The sequence below is a fragment of the Pyxicephalus adspersus genome, chromosome Z (assembly GCF_032062135.1).
Source record: "Pyxicephalus adspersus chromosome Z, UCB_Pads_2.0, whole genome shotgun sequence".
NCBI classification, from domain to species: domain Eukaryota; kingdom Metazoa; phylum Chordata; class Amphibia; order Anura; family Pyxicephalidae; genus Pyxicephalus; species Pyxicephalus adspersus.
Genome location: NC_092871.1, coordinates 4,111,099 through 4,132,320, shown reverse-complemented (window position 1 = coordinate 4,132,320; position 21,222 = coordinate 4,111,099). Strand labels below are relative to the sequence as shown.

General features: G+C 41.9%; 1 protein-coding gene across 5 annotated transcripts; it reads left to right on the top strand.

Moving 5' to 3' along the window:
* Positions 1 to 87: 87 nt before the first annotated feature.
* UTP14A (UTP14A small subunit processome component) lies at positions 88 to 20,735 on the top strand. Of its 5 annotated transcripts, none has more exons than XM_072430187.1 (15): positions 88 to 215; positions 582 to 666; positions 1,506 to 1,576; positions 2,316 to 2,380; positions 3,731 to 3,873; positions 4,330 to 4,485; positions 6,795 to 6,914; positions 8,429 to 8,523; positions 9,524 to 9,647; positions 10,737 to 10,814; positions 11,801 to 12,158; positions 12,991 to 13,439; positions 13,778 to 13,980; positions 19,625 to 19,724; positions 19,900 to 20,735. In XM_072430187.1, the coding sequence occupies exons 2-15, from the start codon at positions 607 to 609 to the stop codon at positions 20,176 to 20,178; spliced, it is 2,301 nt and encodes a 766-aa protein (XP_072286288.1). In that variant the 5' UTR covers positions 88 to 215; positions 582 to 606; the 3' UTR covers positions 20,179 to 20,735. The 5 variants fall into 5 exon arrangements, with proteins under 5 accessions (XP_072286288.1, XP_072286287.1, XP_072286284.1 ...); XM_072430186.1 differs by having other exon boundaries at positions 1,503 to 1,576; positions 13,781 to 13,980; XM_072430183.1 differs by having other exon boundaries at positions 1,503 to 1,576.
* Positions 20,736 to 21,222: the final 487 nt, after the last annotated feature.

Below are 21,222 nucleotides of genomic sequence, written 5' to 3'. Positions count from 1 at the left end.
GGAGAATGCGTGCGGGGACACGCATGGAAACGGGCACGCTGGTCGTTCATGTGGCGCGACAGTCCTGGCAAAAACGTACGTGCTTTACGACTGAGTGCTTTGCAGGACGCCGCAGCAGCTGACTGATGGAAGCGCGACAGTTCTGGCGGGGGAGGAAGCGCTCGCTTTACGTCTCTTGATTCCCACGTGGAGGGTGAGTGGAGGAACAACTCTCGGTATGTAATATTAGGATTGGGGAACTACTAGGCTCAGCGGGGAAGGCACTCTGATACTTGTAGTTCTGTTGGTGCTGCAGTAGCCTGGAGGAGCTCAGTATCCAAGTGTAGGTAGTAGTGTTGTACCTGGGGCCTTTCCTAGCAATATGTACATATGTGTAAAGAGGACCTGTCATTCAGTGAGCCTGATATGTGATGATTCTACATATCTGCCCTATGGGCTCCTGAAAGGGGGGATCATTTACAGATGGACAGTGCATTGAGTTTTGGAAAAAGGGGGTCAATTCTGAAATCTAGGGGGTCCTGGGGATAGGAGCTTGAAATCTAGTTACATTAAGGAGCGTTCTCATACTTTTTATCTCCCAGTGGTGGCCTTCTGATACGACGCACCATGGAGGACGAGGAAGAATTATTTGTGCCGGAGTTCGCTTTGAGTGCCAGCGAGGATGAGGTGAGCGTACTTAGGTTTTTTTTTCCTCCTTTGTGGTCTTATATTTCATGTTATCATTTATTCTCGCTGGGCTCTGCTTTTATTTGTATTTTGATGGCTGCACCTCGGCATGTCGTAGAATAAAACCCAACTCCCTTCTTAGTGATCAGCTTTTACCCAACAAATTATTATCATAAAACAGTATATAGCGTCAACATATATTGCAGCGCTGTACATTAAATAGGGGTTGCAAATGACAAACTAATACAGACAGTGACACAGGAGGAGGAGAAGACCCTGCCCCGAAGAGCTTACAATCTAGCAGGTGGGGGAAGTATCATACAATAGGACATAATCATGAGAAAGTATTACAGGGGGATGTTTGGAAGGGTGAGGGGTGGTGATCCCAACACTGCAGGTCATTTCAAGGCTCTAATTCTTTCCATTCCACCCACACACCTACATACATACATACATACATCTGTTCCACCCACCCATTTATCCATCCGTATGTTTCACCCATTCCACCCATCCACACGTCCATTCTACCCATACATACATACATACATACATCCATTCTACCCACCCACTCCATCCTCTGTCCCCCCCCCCTCACCCCCCCCCTTCCCATTCATCCATCCGTTCCCCCATTCATTCAAATTCATCCATTCGTTCCATCCATTCCAAATGTTTCACCCATTCTACCCAATCATCCATCCACCTATTCTACCATTTCATCCACCCATCCATGGTAGGGCACTGTAATGTCAGATTTAGGTGACCCAGCCCTATTACAGTATCTCGCAGTGAAGTTGCATTGTATTCTGGACATTCCTGGTGACACCGCTGTGTTTTAGCAGGAGGACGATGACTCGGAACACAAACACCAGAAGCTGCTGGAAGCCATCTCCTCCCTGGATGGAAAGAAAAGGTCAGTCCAATAATTACTATGAGAAGTTATTTTTTAGTGTTTAAAGCAGAACACCTGGCATACACACAGATGCAATATTTATATGGCCAAAGGTTTTGTATTTATATCATTCAGCTCTGGAAGGTAACAAAGCTCTGGCAGGGCAGGATCTCTGAACTTTCTATTCTGCAGTTCTGTAATACTTACAGGTCCCCTTTGCAGGCTGTGACTGAACCCTTAAAGGAGAAGCAGAAGACTGATAAGTTCATTGGTTACTCTGCACTCTCCTATAAGAATGTTTCTTGTTAGCACGGTAGCATTGATTGGCTCCTTGTGCTGGTTCTTCTCTCATTCTGAGCTCAGCAGAGCTTCATTAGTTTTCATTTGCTTGGAGTAAAGCTTTCAAGAGAACCTGTTATATTCTAACGTGTAATTGCAATACAGGGGGCCTGATTTATTAAAGCTCTTCAAGGCTGGAGATGATCAGTAGTAAAGCTGGGTGATCCAGCCAATCTGGAATAGTTTTCTTAAGTCATTTGTTGTCAAATGTTTTTAATTCTGGACCTGATCCATTCCAGGTTTGCTGGTTTACCCAGCTTCATTTCACAGTGTATCCTCTCCTGCATTGGAGAGCTTTAATAAATCAGGCCCAAAGTGTCTGGGTGCTGTTCACCAGGTTTATTTCCTGTGTAAAAGAATTAGGAATACAATGCGGCAGATTTTTCTATATTCAGCAGTTTTCTTTCCTCCCCAAAAACAGGCGAAAGTTGGCGGAACGTACAGAGGCCAGTCTGCAAGTGTCCGAGTTTGGCATCAGCGCAGAAGGTTGGACCGTTATTCTTCTTCATTCTTCTCATTTTATACATTTATCACTGACCTATTCTACAACACTCAATGCCTGATGCTCATTGGCTGAGATTCTAATTCTTGAATCCTCCAGCTGGCTTGTGATTGGCTGTTGAATGAGCTTTTATTATTATTATTAACCAATACAGTAAAACCTTGAATTGCAACTAACTTAGTCTGCGAGTGTTTGCAAGATGAGCAAACGTTTTTAATTAAATTTTATTTTGATAAACGAGCTAAGTCTTATTATACGACTAAGGAATCCCTTACTTCAAATGAGATTAGGGAAATATTTAACATGTGGAAAGGAGTGCAAAATTTTGTAGAAAAGCACCACCCGAATAAGGCTGTAGCAGTCCGAGCAATAAATCTGTTTAATGATGATGTAACTGTCATTGGATAGGTTCCTTGTTAAAGTTGCACAAAAAGAAAAGGATTCCAGTGAGCCAACAGATAGCAATGATTCTTTTAGTTATTGTGAAAGTCATCCTATACAATAAACCTTTGCGTACCTAAACTCAGAATTTTCACTTTACATAAAAGTGTAGACAACCCTTTCATGTAATAAAAATTTATTTTGTTTTTGGTGCAAAACAGAGAAAAGGTTGCAGCACCGCCCCCTAATTCTTGGCCGCCTAGGTGGTGGAGAATGAATGATGGTAGCGCAAAGCATCCCAGGATACCTACGTCAGGCATCCCAGGGATGCTCCTTCTGGTCAGGAATGCACAGAAGGAGCCTTTTTGAGAAAAATTTGCCGATTTTACGCATGTGCAATGAGATCTGCAAACTTTTTTTCATCCTACGTCACCCGATCTCACTCCTGGGTCGTGTGACGTATGATGAAGAACCCGAAAGAGAAGACGATGATAGTGGCGTCTGGAGCGCCGGCTTCAGGACGACGCAGGACCTGAAGCTAGAAACCCCCGGAGCGATCGGACTGTCCTTCGGAATTAAAGGTAAGTGTATTTTTTTTGTTTGTTTAGTTCCTCTTTAATTTGTTTTACTGTATATATTAATACTTTATACAGTAAAGTATTTTGTGTTAAACATTTTTCTATAAATGTTTTTGGGTTGTGGAACGATTTGTCTGAGTTTCCATTATTTCAATGGGGAAATTCACTTTGATATATGAGTGCTTCGGATTACAAGCATCGCAAACCAAGGCACCACTGTATCTATATAGGACTAACTTACAAAATTATTTGCAATATTTTTAGCCTAAAAACCCCTTTCTTCTCTCTTTTTTTTTTTTTTTAATTTATTCAATTTAATATTTTCTGTGACCTATGTCTGTCTCAGCACTGACCGCACTCCTCTTGTATTCTCAGGAGCCGGGGAGAAGATCTCTCTGTCTGATCTCATCGAACCCATCAAGCAAACCAACAACCTGTCCAAGGTGAAGAAGCAGCTGAATAAGCTGAAAGATCAGAAGAGCGTGGAGCTTCCCCTTAACAATGACGAGACACAGAAGGTGGGTGCCTTCAATTCTTATATTAAAACCTGCAAAACTAATATAATAACACAGCCTGTCCACTCCTGCAAAGCTAATATAATAGCAAGGCCTGTCCCCTCCTGCTTTCTCCTTTAGGTCAACTTTGGGCTAGCAGTTAAAAATTGTGGTGTTTAAATCTATCTCTACTTGGTTGTAAAAACTTGGCATTTTTAAATGCTTGTGCAGACATTTGCTTCACAAAGAATAACTTCATAATGGAGCTCCTAAATATTCTATATAACATTTGAAAAATTGTACAGCAGTGCAAAAAAAAAAGGGGGCAACAAATTTCCAATGTTAACGTTTTTTTTTGGGGTTGTCTGTATTCGGTAACTGCAGTGGTACTGCCTTTTAGTCTGATTTTGGCCTTGTATGTATTATCTGCAGGTTTTTGTTTTCTGTACTGCATGCAATATTTTTTTCTTTTTTTAACAGATTCAGAGAGCTATTTCCTACAAAAATGCATCAGAAGAAGTCGCGAAATGGGATCAGGTTGTGAAGCAGAACCGCAAAGCTGAACAGCTCGTCTTCCCACTCACCGATGAGACTTTAAAGCCAGCCCCAATCGAGGACAAGGTTGCCGGGTGGAAGGTAGGAAAATTAAGGTGGCCATATACTAAAGGACATTTAGAAGGTTAGAAAAAGGATTTGATAAATTTATCAGATCTAACAGTAATCCAATAAAAGTAGGCCATTAAATCAGATTTAATTCCATTCAAATCTATTGCACACCAGAAACTAAACCAAATGCTGCAATCATCCTCGTATACTAAAGGAATTTCCTGTTATAAATTTTTTACAAATAATAATTTTTTTTACTGAAACACCTTTATGTTAAAATGGGAGAAAGAAAGGGGTGAGTCCATATCTGCCCAATTATGGGATAAAGTGATATCTTTAACCCTGAAGGCCATTAGTTCTGCCAATCACTGGGAATTGTTGAATAAAATATAATATATAGATGGAATTATACACCTTTCAAATTTTCTTGCAAAATCCTCTCGCAACTGCTGGAGACCATGTGGAAAGGTGTGTTCATTGTCACATTTGTTCTGGTACATTGAAGTGTAAAAAAAGTGGGATATTTTTGGCAAACAATCTGTATTGCAGTAATTAGTACACATAAAAGCAAAGAAAATTCACACATTAATGCAGTCACTAATCCACATTGCTTCATAGGATTCTAGGGACTGGGTGCAAAATTGGTCTTTTGACCCCCTTAGAAGTGTTCCCTGAGTGTGGCTCGGGGTAAAAAAACATGCAAAAAGCGGTAATCCCGAGCCGCAACCAGGGGTGCTAAAAGCATTAAAAAACCCGACTTACCTGGTCCCATCGGTGACCGTGCTCCTGACGAGTGCAGTGACGTTCCCCGGAAATTCAAATAATTTTGTATTGGATTCAATACAAAATAGCTGTATTGAGCCCAATACAAAGAAATCTTTATATATATATATATATATATATATATATATATATATATATATATATATATATATATATATATATATATATATATTATAATATACATGCTACTGTACAGTTATATTACAGGTTTCAGTATTTTTATGCAATCCTATTTTAACAGATTTGTTAATAGTATACTTAGTTTATTATTAAATTTATTAAATATTGGACATATTTTGGTGAGTTATGCCTAAAATTATAGGCCTACAACCTACAATAAATTTCTATGCAAAAGAATGGACCGCTTTTTTGCATAAAAATACGAACAGAATTGGAACGCCAGGGGGTTTAAGAATAGTTAATAGTAAATGTTGGTCTTTAGAACCAATAATTACAGGTAGTATAAAAAACATTCGTCTTAAGCTTGATGCCATTGGTCTTCCTCAGGGTTATTGAAAAGAAGGTAGTAGTAATCTTCACTGCTGAATGGTCACTTATGACTGTAGATGATTCATGCTTTTTCTAACCTGTTAGGAGGGGTTAGACTTGATACTATTGGTTGGGGTTTAAGATGACAGCATAGTGATGTAATGGAGTTGTAAAGGATTACAAGGATGTAAAGGACTCATCCTGGTAGTATGATCCTTGGTGGGAAGTGATGTGGACAGCATTGATTTTTGCTGGCAGGCATAATTTATCAAGTTATATAGCAATAATTTGACTTGGAGAATATAATAAATAGTAATACCACACATGGGCTGCGCTGTTCCAAACTTGCTGCCTAATAAGTCTCTTAACCTACAGATTGTCCCTTGTTTTGCTTCTTTAAATTTCTGCAAATACAGTAATAAACACTTAATGATCTTCCGGATATCTTGTATGCCTTCACCTGACAACACTCCCTCTCCTGCACTGAAATCTCAGGTAATGTTGTCAGCCCTGCTTAGTTCTTCTGCTTCTGTGAATACAAAACATGTTTCGTTTTCCTTTATTTAAGGAAACGTTCTGTAGCCCAGAAGGTGAGAACTGAGCAGGGATTTCAGTGCAGCAGAGGCTTTGTTCTTGGCTTGCTAGAGCAGAATGTTAAGACAGAACATGGGAAGATGTATTGTAGAGGCAGACTGCAAATTGGGGATGAAAAGTCTCCTTACTTGGACTGCAGGCCCCCACCAGGCTTTAGGACCATCTCGCTACCATTGCTTTAACCTCTCTCCTTCCCTGAATTCTGTTTACCCCAAATCACCAAGCTCTTGATTCCCATTACAACTCTAACTTCACCCTACCCACAGCAAATGTTTGTGTGCATTTGGAAATGTTCCGATAAGTCCTGGTGATTAAAAACGGTGCTGGGGCAAATAGCCGCCTATACTCGGGGCACTGGAGTTAAATCGTAGAATTTAAGAAAGTGAAAGTGATATTAATCCAGAAATTCTGCAATAAGTCTGTTGTGCACGTTCGCCTGCCACTAACTGTCTTCTGTTCCTTTTTCTTTCCAGCCGTACACACCTCTGGAGATGGAAATTTTTAACATCCTTCATAAAAACAAGCAGCCAATCACTGACCCCCTGCTCACACCGCTGGAAGAGGAATCATTGAAGGCGATGAGCCTGGAAGAGGTGAGACGGGCTGTGCCCAGGGGATGGTGTGAAAATCTTGTTTGAGAAGAGTTACAGAATAAAATTTGTTGTAAGGATTCTCTGGTTAGCTCCGGCAGGGTGAAAGCTGTAGTGAATGTCCTGTGTATCCACTGCCGGTGGTGTGCTTGCACCATCTGGCCTTTGCAGCGCTGGGTCCCAGGTTCAAATCCTGGCCAGGACACTATCTGCATGGGGTTTGCAGGTTCTCCCTGATTTTGCGTGATTTCCTCCGGGTACTCCGGTTTTCTCCCACATTCGAGAAACATGCAGTTAGGTTAATTGGCTTCCCCCTAAAATTGACCTTAGACTGTAATAATGACATATAACTATAGTAGGGACATTAGATTGTGAGCTCCTTTGAGGAACAGCTAGTGACATGACTATGGACTTTGTACAGTGCTGCATAATATGTCAGCGCTATATAAACACTGTGTAATAATAACAATAGGTTTGAAAAATGTTATTGAATGATCTGTCATAGGGAAAGAGACGTTTGTCATTTTTCATTTTTGAGAAGTCACAGTGACACAGGTCAGATTCTAAGATTTCGTTTTAAATAAACATTGGTGCAATAAGCCCATCCGATCATGGAGCAATGAAAGACGGTGGCCTGGTCTGATGAATTGCACCAAGTCCGGGGTGCTTCCTATAATACCCTGCAAATCAGAGAAAACCAGAGGGTCCCAAATTTTGCAGGGTTGGTACCCACGCTGGAGTTAGGTGAACGGGCCGGAGTTCAGAGTCTGCAGTTGTCGGTTTCCTAGTTATCACCGTTTTTATTAAACGCATTCATAGGTACAAGGCACAAATATAATAATTTCCGATATTGTGCTGTACTTACTGTTAGCATGAAAGTTTATATAAAAATGTAATATATTGCAGATTACCTGCCCTTTAGCTGCTGTGGTTAGTTTTCATTTTGCCAGCTTTGATCCCCTTTATTCTGATCCAGATATAGGTCTGTGGTTAATAACTATTACTATAGGAGTGCAGCACAGGAAAATGTCAACTTTTTGGCGGCATCAAACAGATAAAAAAAGTGCTTTCAATTATATACAGTGTTCTCCTTGGCCCCTTTTAGCTGGGCACTCCAGCGGGTGTTTTTTTACCCCCCAACCACCGGGTGCTTTTTCCCCTAACCATTTCCCCAACCACCCGGCTGTTTCTGCATCATTACAGAAAAGTTGGGGCACAATACAAGGGCTGTCGCCTACAGCTTCTTCCTACCCAGCTTAAAAAAAAAGAAAATTCTTGGGAGAATATTGATATATTTAATAGATCGCATAGGATCAAATTAGAGAATTTACAAATATTTTTGATATTCTTGAGGTTCACATATGTGAAAGCTAATTCTAGAAGTGTGAATGTCTGCATCTGTTGTCTGTAGTTTATTTGGGCTCTGGTGCCATCTGGTGGTGATATGGAGTAATGTTTTCTAAGCACAGCAAGTAGCCCTGGATCCCTAAAAAAAACACTTTTTCTTTTATCTTTAGGCCATGCTTCGGAGAGCTGATCTCAAGAAAGCCCGCGCCCTGCAGTCCTACTACGAGGCAAAAGCCAGGAGGGAAAAGAAGATTAAAAGCAAAAAGTAATGATGATGCATTTAATTACACTTAAACATTTCTTTTTTTGTCTCTCATCATGGTCATCATGTATTATGCTTACTTCATAAACTCATCAATAACTGCTTGGGTTTGCACAAAGGACAGTTTCTTTCATTTATTGGGGATGATCTACCTTCACCTTTTCCTACTAAATAAAGCATTGAATTAGGATTCCCTCCAAAATTTAGGAGTTCCCTTTTGAAAAATGTGATGATTTCACCTTTGTTACTATTCTGTTGACCACTCAATTTTTTGGATCCATGACAGTCATCAGGATAAGTGCAGAGGTGAAGTTTCCCCAGTGGGCACCTTTAGGTTATTCCAATTTTTATATAAGCTGTTGGTAGTTTGCTGATTCCCTGGTGCTCCCCTAATCTATAGTGGGGAAAAAACCCCAAAGATTACTATTATCAACACATGTAGTCCACTCCAAGGTATTGCCAAGCCCTAATGAAGCGAGGTCCTCTCCTTGGACTTCTGAAACTTGTTGAATATATTTTTTGTTGTTGGACAACAAATTGCAGACTTTCCTATCTAATGGTTTGTTGCTGATCTCTCCATTCTTTTATACAATGATTACCATGGACTTCTATTTGGAGGTCACAGTTAATTCAAGTAGCCTCAGCATTGTACATAATTAAAGATAATTCGTACCTCTAGTATTGGAATATTATTTGAAGTTCCCTCCCCTATTAAATGTTTTGTTCTTTAGGAATCTCTGTAATGTCTTGGCTTCATCCCTGATGGCTGCACAAGTCACATATCATAGGAAACCCAAATCTGCTTCTTATGTCATTAGGAACTTTTAAAATAATGTGACTGCTGCCAGTTTGGTTGTTTTTTCTCCCTTTTTTATTGACTGCTGAATTTTTTAAAACTTTGAGTTTAAATCTTCAAAATACAGTCCTTTACTCTTATACTCTTAGTAACTCTTATACATATTATGATTTTTTAACTTTTCTTGTTGTTTCTCAATGTTTTCAGGTATCACAAGCTGCTGAAGAAGGGAAAGCAAAAAGAAGCTATAAAAGAGTTTGAAGAACTCCGAAAAACAAATCCAGAAGCTGCTTTGGAGGAATTGGAGAAACTGGACAAAGCCAGGATGGAGGTAAGTGAGATCTCTATGTGGAATGGATCCATTGCTCTGCAATTAGGGGGTCAGTTATACTGCAGGGGTACATTGATCATTCCAAAAGAAAGAAATGTGTATATAAAATCACTCCATGCTGGGTATCTACAAATGTCTTTGCCTGTTTTAGCAATCTGAAGGCCCCAAAGCCACATTTTTTTATAATTGATAAAATTTTTACTTATTAAACAGGATTTTTATAGCGCCAACAAAACGCCGCGCTGTACATTAAATAGGGGTAGCAAATGACAGACAGACACTGACACAGGAGGAGGAGAGGACTCTGCCCCGAAGAGCTTACAATCTAAGAAGTGGGGGAAGTATCACACAATAGGAGGGGAGATATGTAATGGTGGGAAGTAGAGAGAGTTTAGGAGACAGAAGACGAAGGGTAGGTGAGGTTGAAGTGTTGGGTTTGAGTGCTTTTTTAAATCAGCAGAAAGTTGAACCAAGTTAAATAGGACGAGGAAGACCATTCCAGAGTTGGGGCAGCTCTAGAAAAGTCTTGGAGCCGTGCGTGTAATGAGGTTATGAGTGAGGAAGTTATTAGTAGGTCATTGGAGGAGAGAAGTAAGGTGCTAGGGGAGTATTTTTCTATCAGGTCAGAAAGGTAAGGGCCGTGTGACGGAGGGGTCATGGGATAACAATTTGCTCCTATTAAGAGTGCACACCGCAGCCTACAGCAGCATGTAAAATCCAGGAATAGGAGAACCAGAGTGATTGCATGCACCTGCAACTTATCTAGGAACTCACTTAGAATGACACCCGGCTATGAGGACATTTTGATATTTTACAAACCTCCCCCAAGGGAGCTCTAGCGTTTAGGTACTGATGAAGGAAACTGTGATTTAGAATACGTATAGCGCTACATGCTCCACCATTCCTGATCTGCTTGCATTGCATAGCAAAGCATGGAGATTAAGTGGTAATGACTACAATGTTATTGTGACCCCCTAGTAGCACCAGGTTATCATTGGGTGTCATGTGGTCCTCTCTTCTGGAATAGAAAGATCAGATCTGTTCTTGTGCCAGGATTGTAACACCATGCTGATCTTTTTCTCCCCATAGGAGCGAATGTCACTGAAGCATCAAAACAGCGGAAAATGGGCAAAATCCAAAGCTATTATGGCAAAATATGATCACGAGGTAAGTCCTTTTAATTGGTAAGGGTGTTTGTGGGGATAAAGTGCTGGGAGTCAGGAAAGTTAGAGGGGCTTATGGAGGTGGGTGGTAGAAAGGACGGGGTAAAGATTCGGAATGAAGGTAAGTGGATGTGTCCTGAAAGCAAGCTCAATGAGAGGAGCTCTGAATGTGACTGAAGTGGGTTGGGAGGTAAAAGGGCAATGATAGGGTGAGAGAAAAGGGGGCGCTATTACTGCAGGATGCAGTGGGTGGTAGGTGACCTTAGGGGGGCATTGGGTCTGATTTATCAAGGACTGAAGAAAATATTCATTCATGGAAGAACTTGGGTGACCCAGCAACCTTAAAATGTATTTCCTAAAAAAAAATATTTACTCTTATTTGGCAAATATTTTCCATCCCCGATCAGATCCATTACTGGTTTGTTGGATCACCCAGATCCTCCCATGAATCTCTATCATCTCAAGTCTTGGAGAGCTTTAATAAATCAGGTACACTGTATCTGTGGGTAAAGTGGTGGGTTCGAAGACAACACTTCTAGTTTTAGGAGAGGTGAATGAGATTGCAGCGCAGTTGAGGAAGATGCTCCATCTGGGGGTAAAGTGGTAGGTCTGGGGGCTTTGTGACTGGGGCGGGCATGGTGGATTGGAGTGCAGCACAGTGATTGTGGAACAAGGTAGGTGGAAATGCTTATTTGACCATAAAGTGGTGGATGTCTGTGAATGGGAAATGTGGTTGGAAGGTGGGCATTGTGACCAGGGCAGGGTGGACTTTTGCTGAGGTAGGTAGAAGGGTGTTATCACTATGTTGGGGGGTCTCTGTGACTGGCGGTGAATGGCTGGTTGTGTAGCACCATGACTGCGGAACGAGGTAGGTGGGGGTTGTTGCTTTGGTTGTAGAGCAGTGAATGTCGCCATCTGTTCGTCAGAATTTTCACACCCTCAGCTTAGTGACATTTTATGACTTTTTATCCTCTGTCATTCCTCCTTTAGTCCCGCAGGGCCATGCAGGAGCAGCTACAGAGAAACAAAGAATTAACTAAGAAAATCAAAGTTTTGTCAGAGAGTGAAGAGAGCGAGAAAGAGGATGAGACCGTCCCCGATTTTGTCAATGACGCTCAGGTGAATTCTGATGGCCCGAACCCCTGGATGACGGGAAAACTGCGCAAAGATGCAAAGGATTCTGGGAGCCAGGAGGAAGAGGAGAAGTTGGAGGCCGATGTGGAAACAAAAACTGAGGATCAGGAAAATGATGAGGAAGAAGAGGAATCCGAAGATGAAGTTTTACTTAAAGAATTTGAAGACAAACGACGATTGAGGAAGCAAGAAGAAAAGCAGCAATCTAATAATGGTAAAATTAGTTAGTAGTAAAATTATTACAATTATTATTATTAAACAGGATTTTTATAGCACCAACACATTACGCAGTGCTGTACGTTAAATAGGGTTACAAATGGCAGACAGATACAGACAAATGACACAGGAGGATGAGAGGACCCTGCCCCGAAGAGCTTATAATCTAGTAGGTGGGGGAAGTAGCACACAATAGCCTGATCTGTAGCCATCTGTATGGTGGCAATAAGGGATAATGCAGATGTGTTGTAAAAATTCACACTTCACATGTATAGCTAGAGACACATCAGCAATTTCAACCATCATATGAGTTTGTGGGAAAAACATGTCTTCCTGTGGCCTCAAACCTTGGCAAAGACTACTGCCGACAAAGGTCACTGTGGTTATGTGCAGAGTTAGAGACTGCAGAGACGTTTATCAAACTCCGTCAAATAAAATAATTGTTGGGTTGCAGTATTCCAGCTCCCCACCCCTACATCTCACTCTTTTTCTGTATTCTCTGTTCGCTCTTTCTTGATATTGCTTTCTTTCTCTCACTCCTTTGCTCCCCTCTCTTGCCCTCTTTGCTCCCCTCTCTTGCCCTCTTTGCTCCCCTCTCTCGCCCTCGTTGCTCCCCTCTCTCGCCCCCTCTTTCTCCCCTTCGCTCCCCTCTCTCTCTCGCCCTCTTTCTCCCCCTCGCTCCCCTCTCTCTCTCGCCCTCGTTCTCCCCCTCGCTCCCCTCTCTCTCTCGCCCTCATTCTCCCCCTCGCTCCCCTCTCTCTCTCGCCCTCTGTCGCCCTCTTTCTCCCCCTCGCTCTTTGTAAAAGTGCCTCTTTTTGTGCCATTTCCAGGTAATAAACGGGAGGCTACCACAGACATGGCGGAGGATGAGAAGCAGCTGTCACAATTCAATGTGCTGTTTCAGAAATTAGTGGAGCAGAACCGCAAAGAAGAACAACAAAATAAACAAAAGCAAGCGGCTGAGCCCGAGGAGCCATTAGAAGCTGACTCGGATGAGGAGGTGCTGCGACCCGCAGAGGACGCCCCCCTACTAATAGAGAGTCTTGAGAGGAAGCAGAGCCTGGAAGCTGTAGATGCTCTGGGACAGGAGGAGGAGGAGATTGAAGATCCTGTAACCCAACCGAAAAAGAAAAAATCAGCAAAGCAAACTGTACAGCGAACCAGTGAGAAACAGGCTAAGAAATCTGAACTGATTGACCACAATGACGTCCTACCAGTGAAGGCTCAGAAGGTTCGGACGCCTCTGCTACCCACAACCATGGAGGAAGAGGAGGAGGAGGTGAGGATCCAAAAAAGACTTGCCATACTCTATACTCTTGGCATACATACTATAGGCAACCAATCAAATGGCACCATTGGGTCAGTTTTTGTAAAATGTCTTAGCCAATCACAAGTTCATAATGGCACTGTGAAATGTCTATTTTGTCTTTTTGGTGATTCTACCACCCAACTGGTTGTAAGCCCGGCCATTGACCATAATGGCTGCTATTGGTACACATGATTCCCGGTGGTTACAGTTTTTATTTTTATAAATTAAAATAAATATTACAAAAATTTTAAATACATTGAACAAGTGTGAAGCCAATGAGCCGTAACTGATAATGTTGTTTTTTGTAGGAGGAGGAGGAGGATGATGATGACGCTGCACAGAAAATGATCATTCAAGAGGCGTTTGCAGGTGATGACGTCATAAGCGACTTTCTCAATGAAAAGAATAAAGCTGTGGAGGCCGGGAAACCAAAAGACATCAATCTGGTGTTGCCTGGATGGGGCGAGTGGGGAGGAACCGACCTCACAGTTAGCAATAAAAAACGTAGCAGGTAAGTTATAACTCAGAGGGCCGAAAGATTGGTGATGAGTGAATTGAATAGTAAGGAAGGGGCCCTTCTGTTTTTCCTGTTGTTAGCTTAAAGAGATTTAAGATGGGTTAGTGCCCCTTTAAACAATGACCCTTGGGTGCCCATGACACTCTCGCATTGTTCACCATTTGCTTTCCTTTTTGCAAATCAGAACCACAACGTAAATGATTAAAAATGTTGCTTTTTATATATTTTTATTGAAATCTTTTCTTGGAAGCTTCAGTCTTCCGTGACATGAAAGGCTTAAAAAACAAATGTGGAAAGTTTAGGACTCCTGCTCTGTTGTGTTGTCTGTTCCCCCGTCTGCTGGGTTTCCTCGTCCCTATATAGTCATGGCTAAAAATAATGGCACCCTTTCAATTTATGTCACAAAATGCACCACTTCTTCTGGAAAGGCTCCTTTTTGTTTTCTGTAAACAGTCGAACGATGTGCGTTATCGTAGTTTTGTCTCATCCGTCCAGAGGACAGGGGAAGCCTTCTGGGAGAATCTTCTCTGGACAGATGAGATAAAAATACAGCTTTTCGGTAACGCAAATCATTTGACTGTTTACAGAAAACCAAAGAATAGAACATGTCCCTAAAGTCAAACATGGTGGGGGTTCCCTGATGTTTAGGGATTGGTTTTCTGCTTCAGGCACCGATAGTCTTAACTGTTTGCAAGGTATTATAAAATCAGAGGAATAACCAATACTATTTACACTTTTCCAATGCTGGAGCCTTATTCCCACACATATACATTCACAAAGGGAACCACGCTTTAATTGCTAAAAAAATTCCCAAGCTGACCCTCTAAATGTGGGCCCGGCCGGGCGTTTTGTCTCATTGACAGCAGAACCTATTCCCGCCTGATCAAACGTGTGATTGAAGCGCAATACAGAAGGAAATAGCTGACAGTCTTCCTTTTAAAAAAGTTATTTTGTTTCTTTATTTTATTATTGTTTTTCCCTCTCTGGAGGGGTCTCGGTAACATCAACTTACCTTTTGTTAAAGGTCTGTTTGTGCCTCCTATGTGCATCTAGCTGCAGGGACGGAGACATTATTATGAATATTGCTTGTTCTTGGAAAGACTTCTGGGACCATCAAAGCTGCAAACGTTTCTGTTTTTTTCTGCTTTGAAAATAACTTCAACGTAATTTAGACAAAGTCCCGCGGTGCTGACTGCTTAGCTGGGCGATTTCTGTGCTCCAGTTAGCGTGCAAGACCCAGCGGAGGGGAGAATCTCGTTCGGGGGTGGCTGGGGAGATCCCGTCAGTGATTTTTTTGTACTGTTTATTAATTAAGTTGAGGTGAGTTCATGGTTACAAAATCCAGATAAGCAGCCGATTACAATGCTGGAAGCTCACAGCGTTTATATGATTTTATTCCGATACCAGGGGGACCAGAATGTGCTGAAATGTTTTCCTTTTTGTATTAGCTAGAGCTTATTTGTGCTGTTGTGATTACAGGTAGGTGGTTTTTGTTTTGAATTAGGCTCCATAATAGGCAAACTATTCAAATTAAATTCAAATTTTTATATAGATCCCAGCTGATTTGGGTTCAAATTTTTTCTTCTTTGTTTAAACTGTTTTAGTGTAACTATAAAGAATCGGCCCCTAAATACTGTATAAAAAATGATCTGAATATTAACAAGGGTGCCCACCTTCACCAGAAAAAAACGGGAGCGTTACATTGACTTGAGTTTATCCGGGGCACAAAATGCCGCTGCCCCTGCAAACAGTAATCAATATATATTACTATGAAATGAATGTAAATAAAGGCATTCGTGGTGTCTTATTTTTAAAACATTTACCTTGTTTTGTACTTTTGATTTGGCTATGATGAGTCACTTGCTCTTAAAATATTTTTTGTGCATTATAATTGACCACCAGTAGATGGTGCTATGTCATTAAATACAGTGTGTAACAAACTCTAATGCAGCATTTGTGAACTAGGGTTCCTCTAGAGCAGGGGTGTCCAAACTTTTTTCAAAGAGGGCCAGATTGGATGAAGTGAACATGCCGGAGGGCCGCACATTTTTCCGAACATTCTTTGAACAATTACAATTAAATGCAAATGAATTATTTTATGCCAAGTTAATTGCAAATGGCATGCTTTTCATTTCATAACATTAAGATCAACTGACAGCGGAGTTTCACAATGTATTTGAAATAAATTTTAAAAAAACTTACCTGCACTAATGTGAAGGGTGAAACTGAGATCTGTACTGCAGCAAATAGGCTCGGTCTGGTACAAAGGCAGTGGTTTTGATGCGCAAAATGTCACGCAGATGAGAGTCACTTAGTCTTGTCCTCACACGGTTCTTGTTAAAGTTCATAGCAGAGAATGTCTTCTCACACAAATATGTTGAGCCAAACAAGCTCAGCATTTTCTTTGCCAATGTCCGAATCTCCTGAAACCTGCCCTTATCCAGTTGGCGGTAAAAGTTCACAAGAGAGAGCTGTTGGTAACGACTGCGTAACTCGCTATCACAATGCAGCTCAATGAGCTCAAGCTGCAGCTGATCTGGAGCATCATCGGGGTCAACAGAGAATGGAGAGGAGAAAAGGCTGATCTCCTTTTCAATAGATGCAAAATCTTGAAAGCGCCGTTTAAACTCTCCAGCCAGAGATGCGATGTCTGCTGCATACCTGCTCATTTGCACACTGATATTGTCCTGTGAAAAACTGTTCATTATTTCCTGCAATGCTGGGAAATGTATGGTATTGGGCTGTGTTTGTGACAAATGCCTTTGGAAAAGTTGCAGCTTTGTTCCAAAGGCCTTGAGGTGTGAATAAAGCTGGTTCACCGCTGCATCTTTTCCCTGAAGACTCGTGTTTAGTACATTCAGATGCTTTGTTATGTCAACTAGAAACCCCAAATCAGCCAGCCAAATAGGATCAGATAGTTCTCGCATAGGTTGTCCCTTTGTTTCCAAGAATTCTTTGATTTCCTTTCTGAGAGAGTAGAAACGCTGCAGCGCAGACCCTCGACTGAGCCATCTTACATCGTTGTGATATAAAACATCTTCATATTCAGCCTGGATGTCCAGTAGAAACTGTTTAAACTGACGGTGGCACAGAGCTTTAGCGCGAATAAAATTAACAGTCTTTACAACCGGTTTTTATAACATGATCATATTTGAGATATTTAGCACAGAGAACTTGTTGATGAATGATACAATGGAGTTTAATAGCTTCACCTCCTTCTTCAATACCTTGTTACAGATTGGGGTTGATAAGCCACTTCGTTCACCAGCCATAGCAGGTGCCCCATCAGTAATAATCCCAGTAACTTTGTTCCAGGGCAGTTTCATGTCATCTATTGCGGAACTAACAGCAACAAATAAATCTTTTCCTCTAGTTTGGTCCATAAGGCTCTGGAGGTCAAGTAGCTCTTCAGTCACATTTATTTCATCGTCCACCCCTCTCAAAAAAATCAGCAACTGAGCTGTGTCAGATCAGGTCTGTGCTTTCATCACAGGCTATTGAAAAGAAGTCAAAATCCTGTCTTTTGGACGTCAACTGTCTCTTAATATCTGATGAAATATCTTCAATTCTCCGTGCTACAGTGTTACGAGCCAGACATATGTTGGCAAACTCTTGCTTCTTCTCGGGACAGATATTTTCAACCATTTTCATAACGCACTCTTTAATAAAATCACCCTCAGCAAAAGACTTGCAATTTTTAGCAATTAACATTGCCACGTCATAGCTTGCCTTTGTGGCATTTTCATTTGACTCACGGGCTCTTGTGAAAAATCGCTCTTGTGACATTAAAACTGCTTCAAGTTGCCTCAACTTTTCACTGCGGTCACGCCCTGTTAGTTTGTCATATGTGCTATGTTTTGTCTGGTAGTGTCTTTTGATATTAAATTCTTTATAAATGGTCACAGTCTCTTGACATATCAGACAAACACAGTGATTCCGTATTTCAGTGAAAAAAAATTCCACTTTCCACCTTTCCTGGAAACGGCGGCCCTCACTGTCAACTTTCCTTTTCTTATTTATAGTCGCCATTTTATAAATTGGCCAGAAGGGGGAGGGTGAAGGGTGCAGTGACAGAGTAAAAATCTGGCCCTTGTGGAAATATGTTTATGAGAGTAATATGGCAGGAATCACATTTTGGAGAGCTTCTCCTTGTTCATATTTAGCAATCATGATTCTGCTTTTGTTTGACCTTGGCAGGTGGAAGCCGTGTTATTTGCTTTGACAAGGTCAGACTCTCTGGTAACAGCTCACACACTTCCACCACTTCACGAATTCTGCTAGGCCAAGGCCCTACCTACCCCTGTCCAGCTACCCACATCCCAGCACATAAAATGGCTGTCTCACCCCTATATACTGTAAGTCCCATGGAGGAGGTAGCTGAAGAAACTGCAGAGAAACTGATCAAAGTCCGGCCCTGACGTCACCGCCCACTGTCGCTCCCAACGAGCTGCAGTCAGGCAAGTGCTCTGCCCTCAAGCAAAAGACTGTCTGCCACAGAAGAAGGGGGGTGATGTCAGGATCGGGCTTCCGATGCGGCCCTCCTACCGCCCTCCCTCCTGTGGCAGACAGTCTTCTGCTTGCCGCCCTCAATCAGAAGGGAGGGCCGTGTGAGGGCCGCATTTACACAGGGCAGGGAGGGCTGTTAGAGGGCCATATTAAACCGCCCGCGGGCCGCAAATGGCCCGCGGGCCGGACTTTGGACATGCCTGCTCTAGAGGTTGCTAGTTGTTCATTAAGCAATGAGCAATCTGTGTTTCAGATCAGTTTAAGTGACCCTAAGGATGATCTATAGAGGGGTCATTCTTCACACTGGCCAGCAATGTAAGAGGCATTCTTCCAACTGACCACCACACTAACATACTGTGAGCGGTGGATATAGTAATTATAGGGGGGGTTCCCTATTGCCTGAAGTTTTTTTTCAAGCCGTTTCCCCCATCTAAAAAACAACAGTGCTCTAATGTGTCAGACAGTAAAAGTTTGGTATACACTTTACATCAGGAGTGGCCAACTCTGGCCGGCAACATCCTTTTTGTGGCCCCCAAAGGAATCCTAAATATGAATTGCAGCTGGCCCACCGCTGCATTGAAATAGCGCCACTACTACAACTCCCGGCATCACTTGCGTCTATAGACCAGCGGCCTCTCTGCCTATGTGTGGCCCCGGATGGGACTGTTTTATAGATGCAGGGAATTGAAGTAGTGATGCTATTTCAGTGAAGGGGGAGTTCCAGCCACTTATATGTAGTAGCGGTTCTATTTCAGTTTTAAGTTTGGCCCACGACTTTGTCTAAGTTTTGAATTGTGGCCCACTGTGTTTTTGAGTTTGACACCCCCGCTTTACATGAAGAAACATCGCCATCTAATGCAAGTATAAGCTGAGATTCTTATTTAATGTCATTATCGTGTCAAAAACAATATTCTTGGTTAATACTCGGGAATATATGGTATGTAGAAAAGAATTTAGGTTCTATTTTAATAACCTCTTTGCTTTGCCCCATTACATTATACTTATAAGATTTTATTGACCTTTTAGACTTTTCTCAGTTTTTTTACATTGACGTACATAGTACAGGCAAGGAAAAAAAAAACGCTGGGAACATAAAGCATGTTAAATCTTATTTATTTTTATTTGCTTGCAGGTTTATTATCCGAGCGCCCCCTGCACCCCCAAGAAAGGACCAACATCTCCCCAATGTGATTATTAGTGAGAAGAGGAATGTTATGGCTGCCGCACATCAGGTGAGTGAGATTGGGATCATCAGCACCTGACCTCACTAATGGGGCAAATTCCCAGATACCCCAAATCTTGGGAGCCTTCTGGTTGTTATATGGGGGCAACTTTATATAAATGCCTGGTGGGTTTAGTGTGACAAAAATCCTATGGCTCTGACCAGATTGGTTTTCTTTCTCACAGATCCATGAGCTTCCATTTCCATACAACAACCGTAAACATTTCGAGAGCAGCATCCGCGCCCCGGTGGGCAAAACGTGGAACACGGAGAAGACGGTGCACAAACTGACCAGTCCGAAGGTGATCACCAAGAAGGGACACATCATCGAGCCAATCACAGAAGACGTCTTCCAGAAACACGCCAAGGCTAAAAAGACAGACATGGACTTAAACAAACCCAAACACAACAAACCCAAACAAGACGAAAAAAATTCCAGAAAAAGGCAATTTCGGCAACGATAGGCCGAGCAATATGTCACAAGCTGGTGTGCCGTTATTGCCTGGGCTTTCATTGTAGTCTGCCTGATTCCTGCACGGTGATATCCTGTAAGTCTGAACCGGCTTTGGTGTTGGGATGGACTGCGTAAATCCTAGGACTGGATGGACAGAAATACAAATGTAACATATCTCTTATATGTATTGTTGATGGGGAATATGGCAATCCTTTCCAGCTTTGTACATTGCAAGGATCCCAGCACAGAATTGCAGATGGTTACCTGCCTATGTTCTGTAGATAATAAAGACCTGAAATTAGGGGATCTGTTCACGGGATCAGTGCTGATGTTGTACATCACCCCCACCCCATGCAGCACTCCTAGCAAATATCTCAACAGGGATAAAACTAAAATCATGGCAGGGAATAGCTGTAATTTATGGCTCTGCAAGTATCTATGATGAATTAGGACGACGGGATGAGAAATCCACAAAACAAGTGACCCACTTAACTAAGGAAAAAAATGAATTTTTTGATGCCTATTATTATTGTAAAATTAAAACTTTAATTACACCAACCTACGAAATGGCTTGTGTCTCTGTGTGTGATTTGGAACCAGAATGTCCTTTCCAGGGCCTTAATTGTCATGCATATTACCAGTGTGTGGTCTGAGCTGGCTACATAATATGGTGCAGTGCTGCATTTGTCCATCAGGGGCAGATGGTAAGCTGTGGGCAGATATCCATGAGCGGGTTATCTGCCGAGGGTGGATGGGGAGGCTGTGAGAGAAGCTTTGTCATAAATCCTGCGAGATAGGAGTTAAAGACCAGAACAGGACAAGTATTACTGAGAGAGTTCATAACCTACATCCAACCAAGTGCCAGGTAAGAAGAGCCCAGGAGACACTACCTTGGGAGGAGGAGGTTCCCAGTCATTTATTGCCCCTTTCTGGTCTTTTAGGTAGAAAACTTTTTTTTTTTTTAATCTTTGTTTTATTGAAGTATGTTGACCTTTTTTTCTGCTATATGGTACATCGCCAAACCCAGTGGATGGACGTAGCCTAGAGTTGGCCC

What these genes read in the sequence shown, in the direction of transcription:
- UTP14A (XM_072430183.1), top strand. Translation starts at nt 607, where the DNA reads ATGGAGGACGAGGAAGAATTATTTGTGCCGGAGTTCGCTTTGAGTGCC. An exon ending in TGAGTGCCAGCGAGGATGAG is followed by an intron (nt 667 to 1,502) that starts GTGAGCGTACTT and finishes GCTGTGTTTTAG; the next exon opens with CAGGAGGACGATGACTCGGA. An exon ending in AGCAATAAAAAACGTAGCAG is followed by an intron (nt 13,981 to 19,624) that starts GTAAGTTATAAC and finishes ATTTGCTTGCAG; the next exon opens with GTTTATTATCCGAGCGCCCC.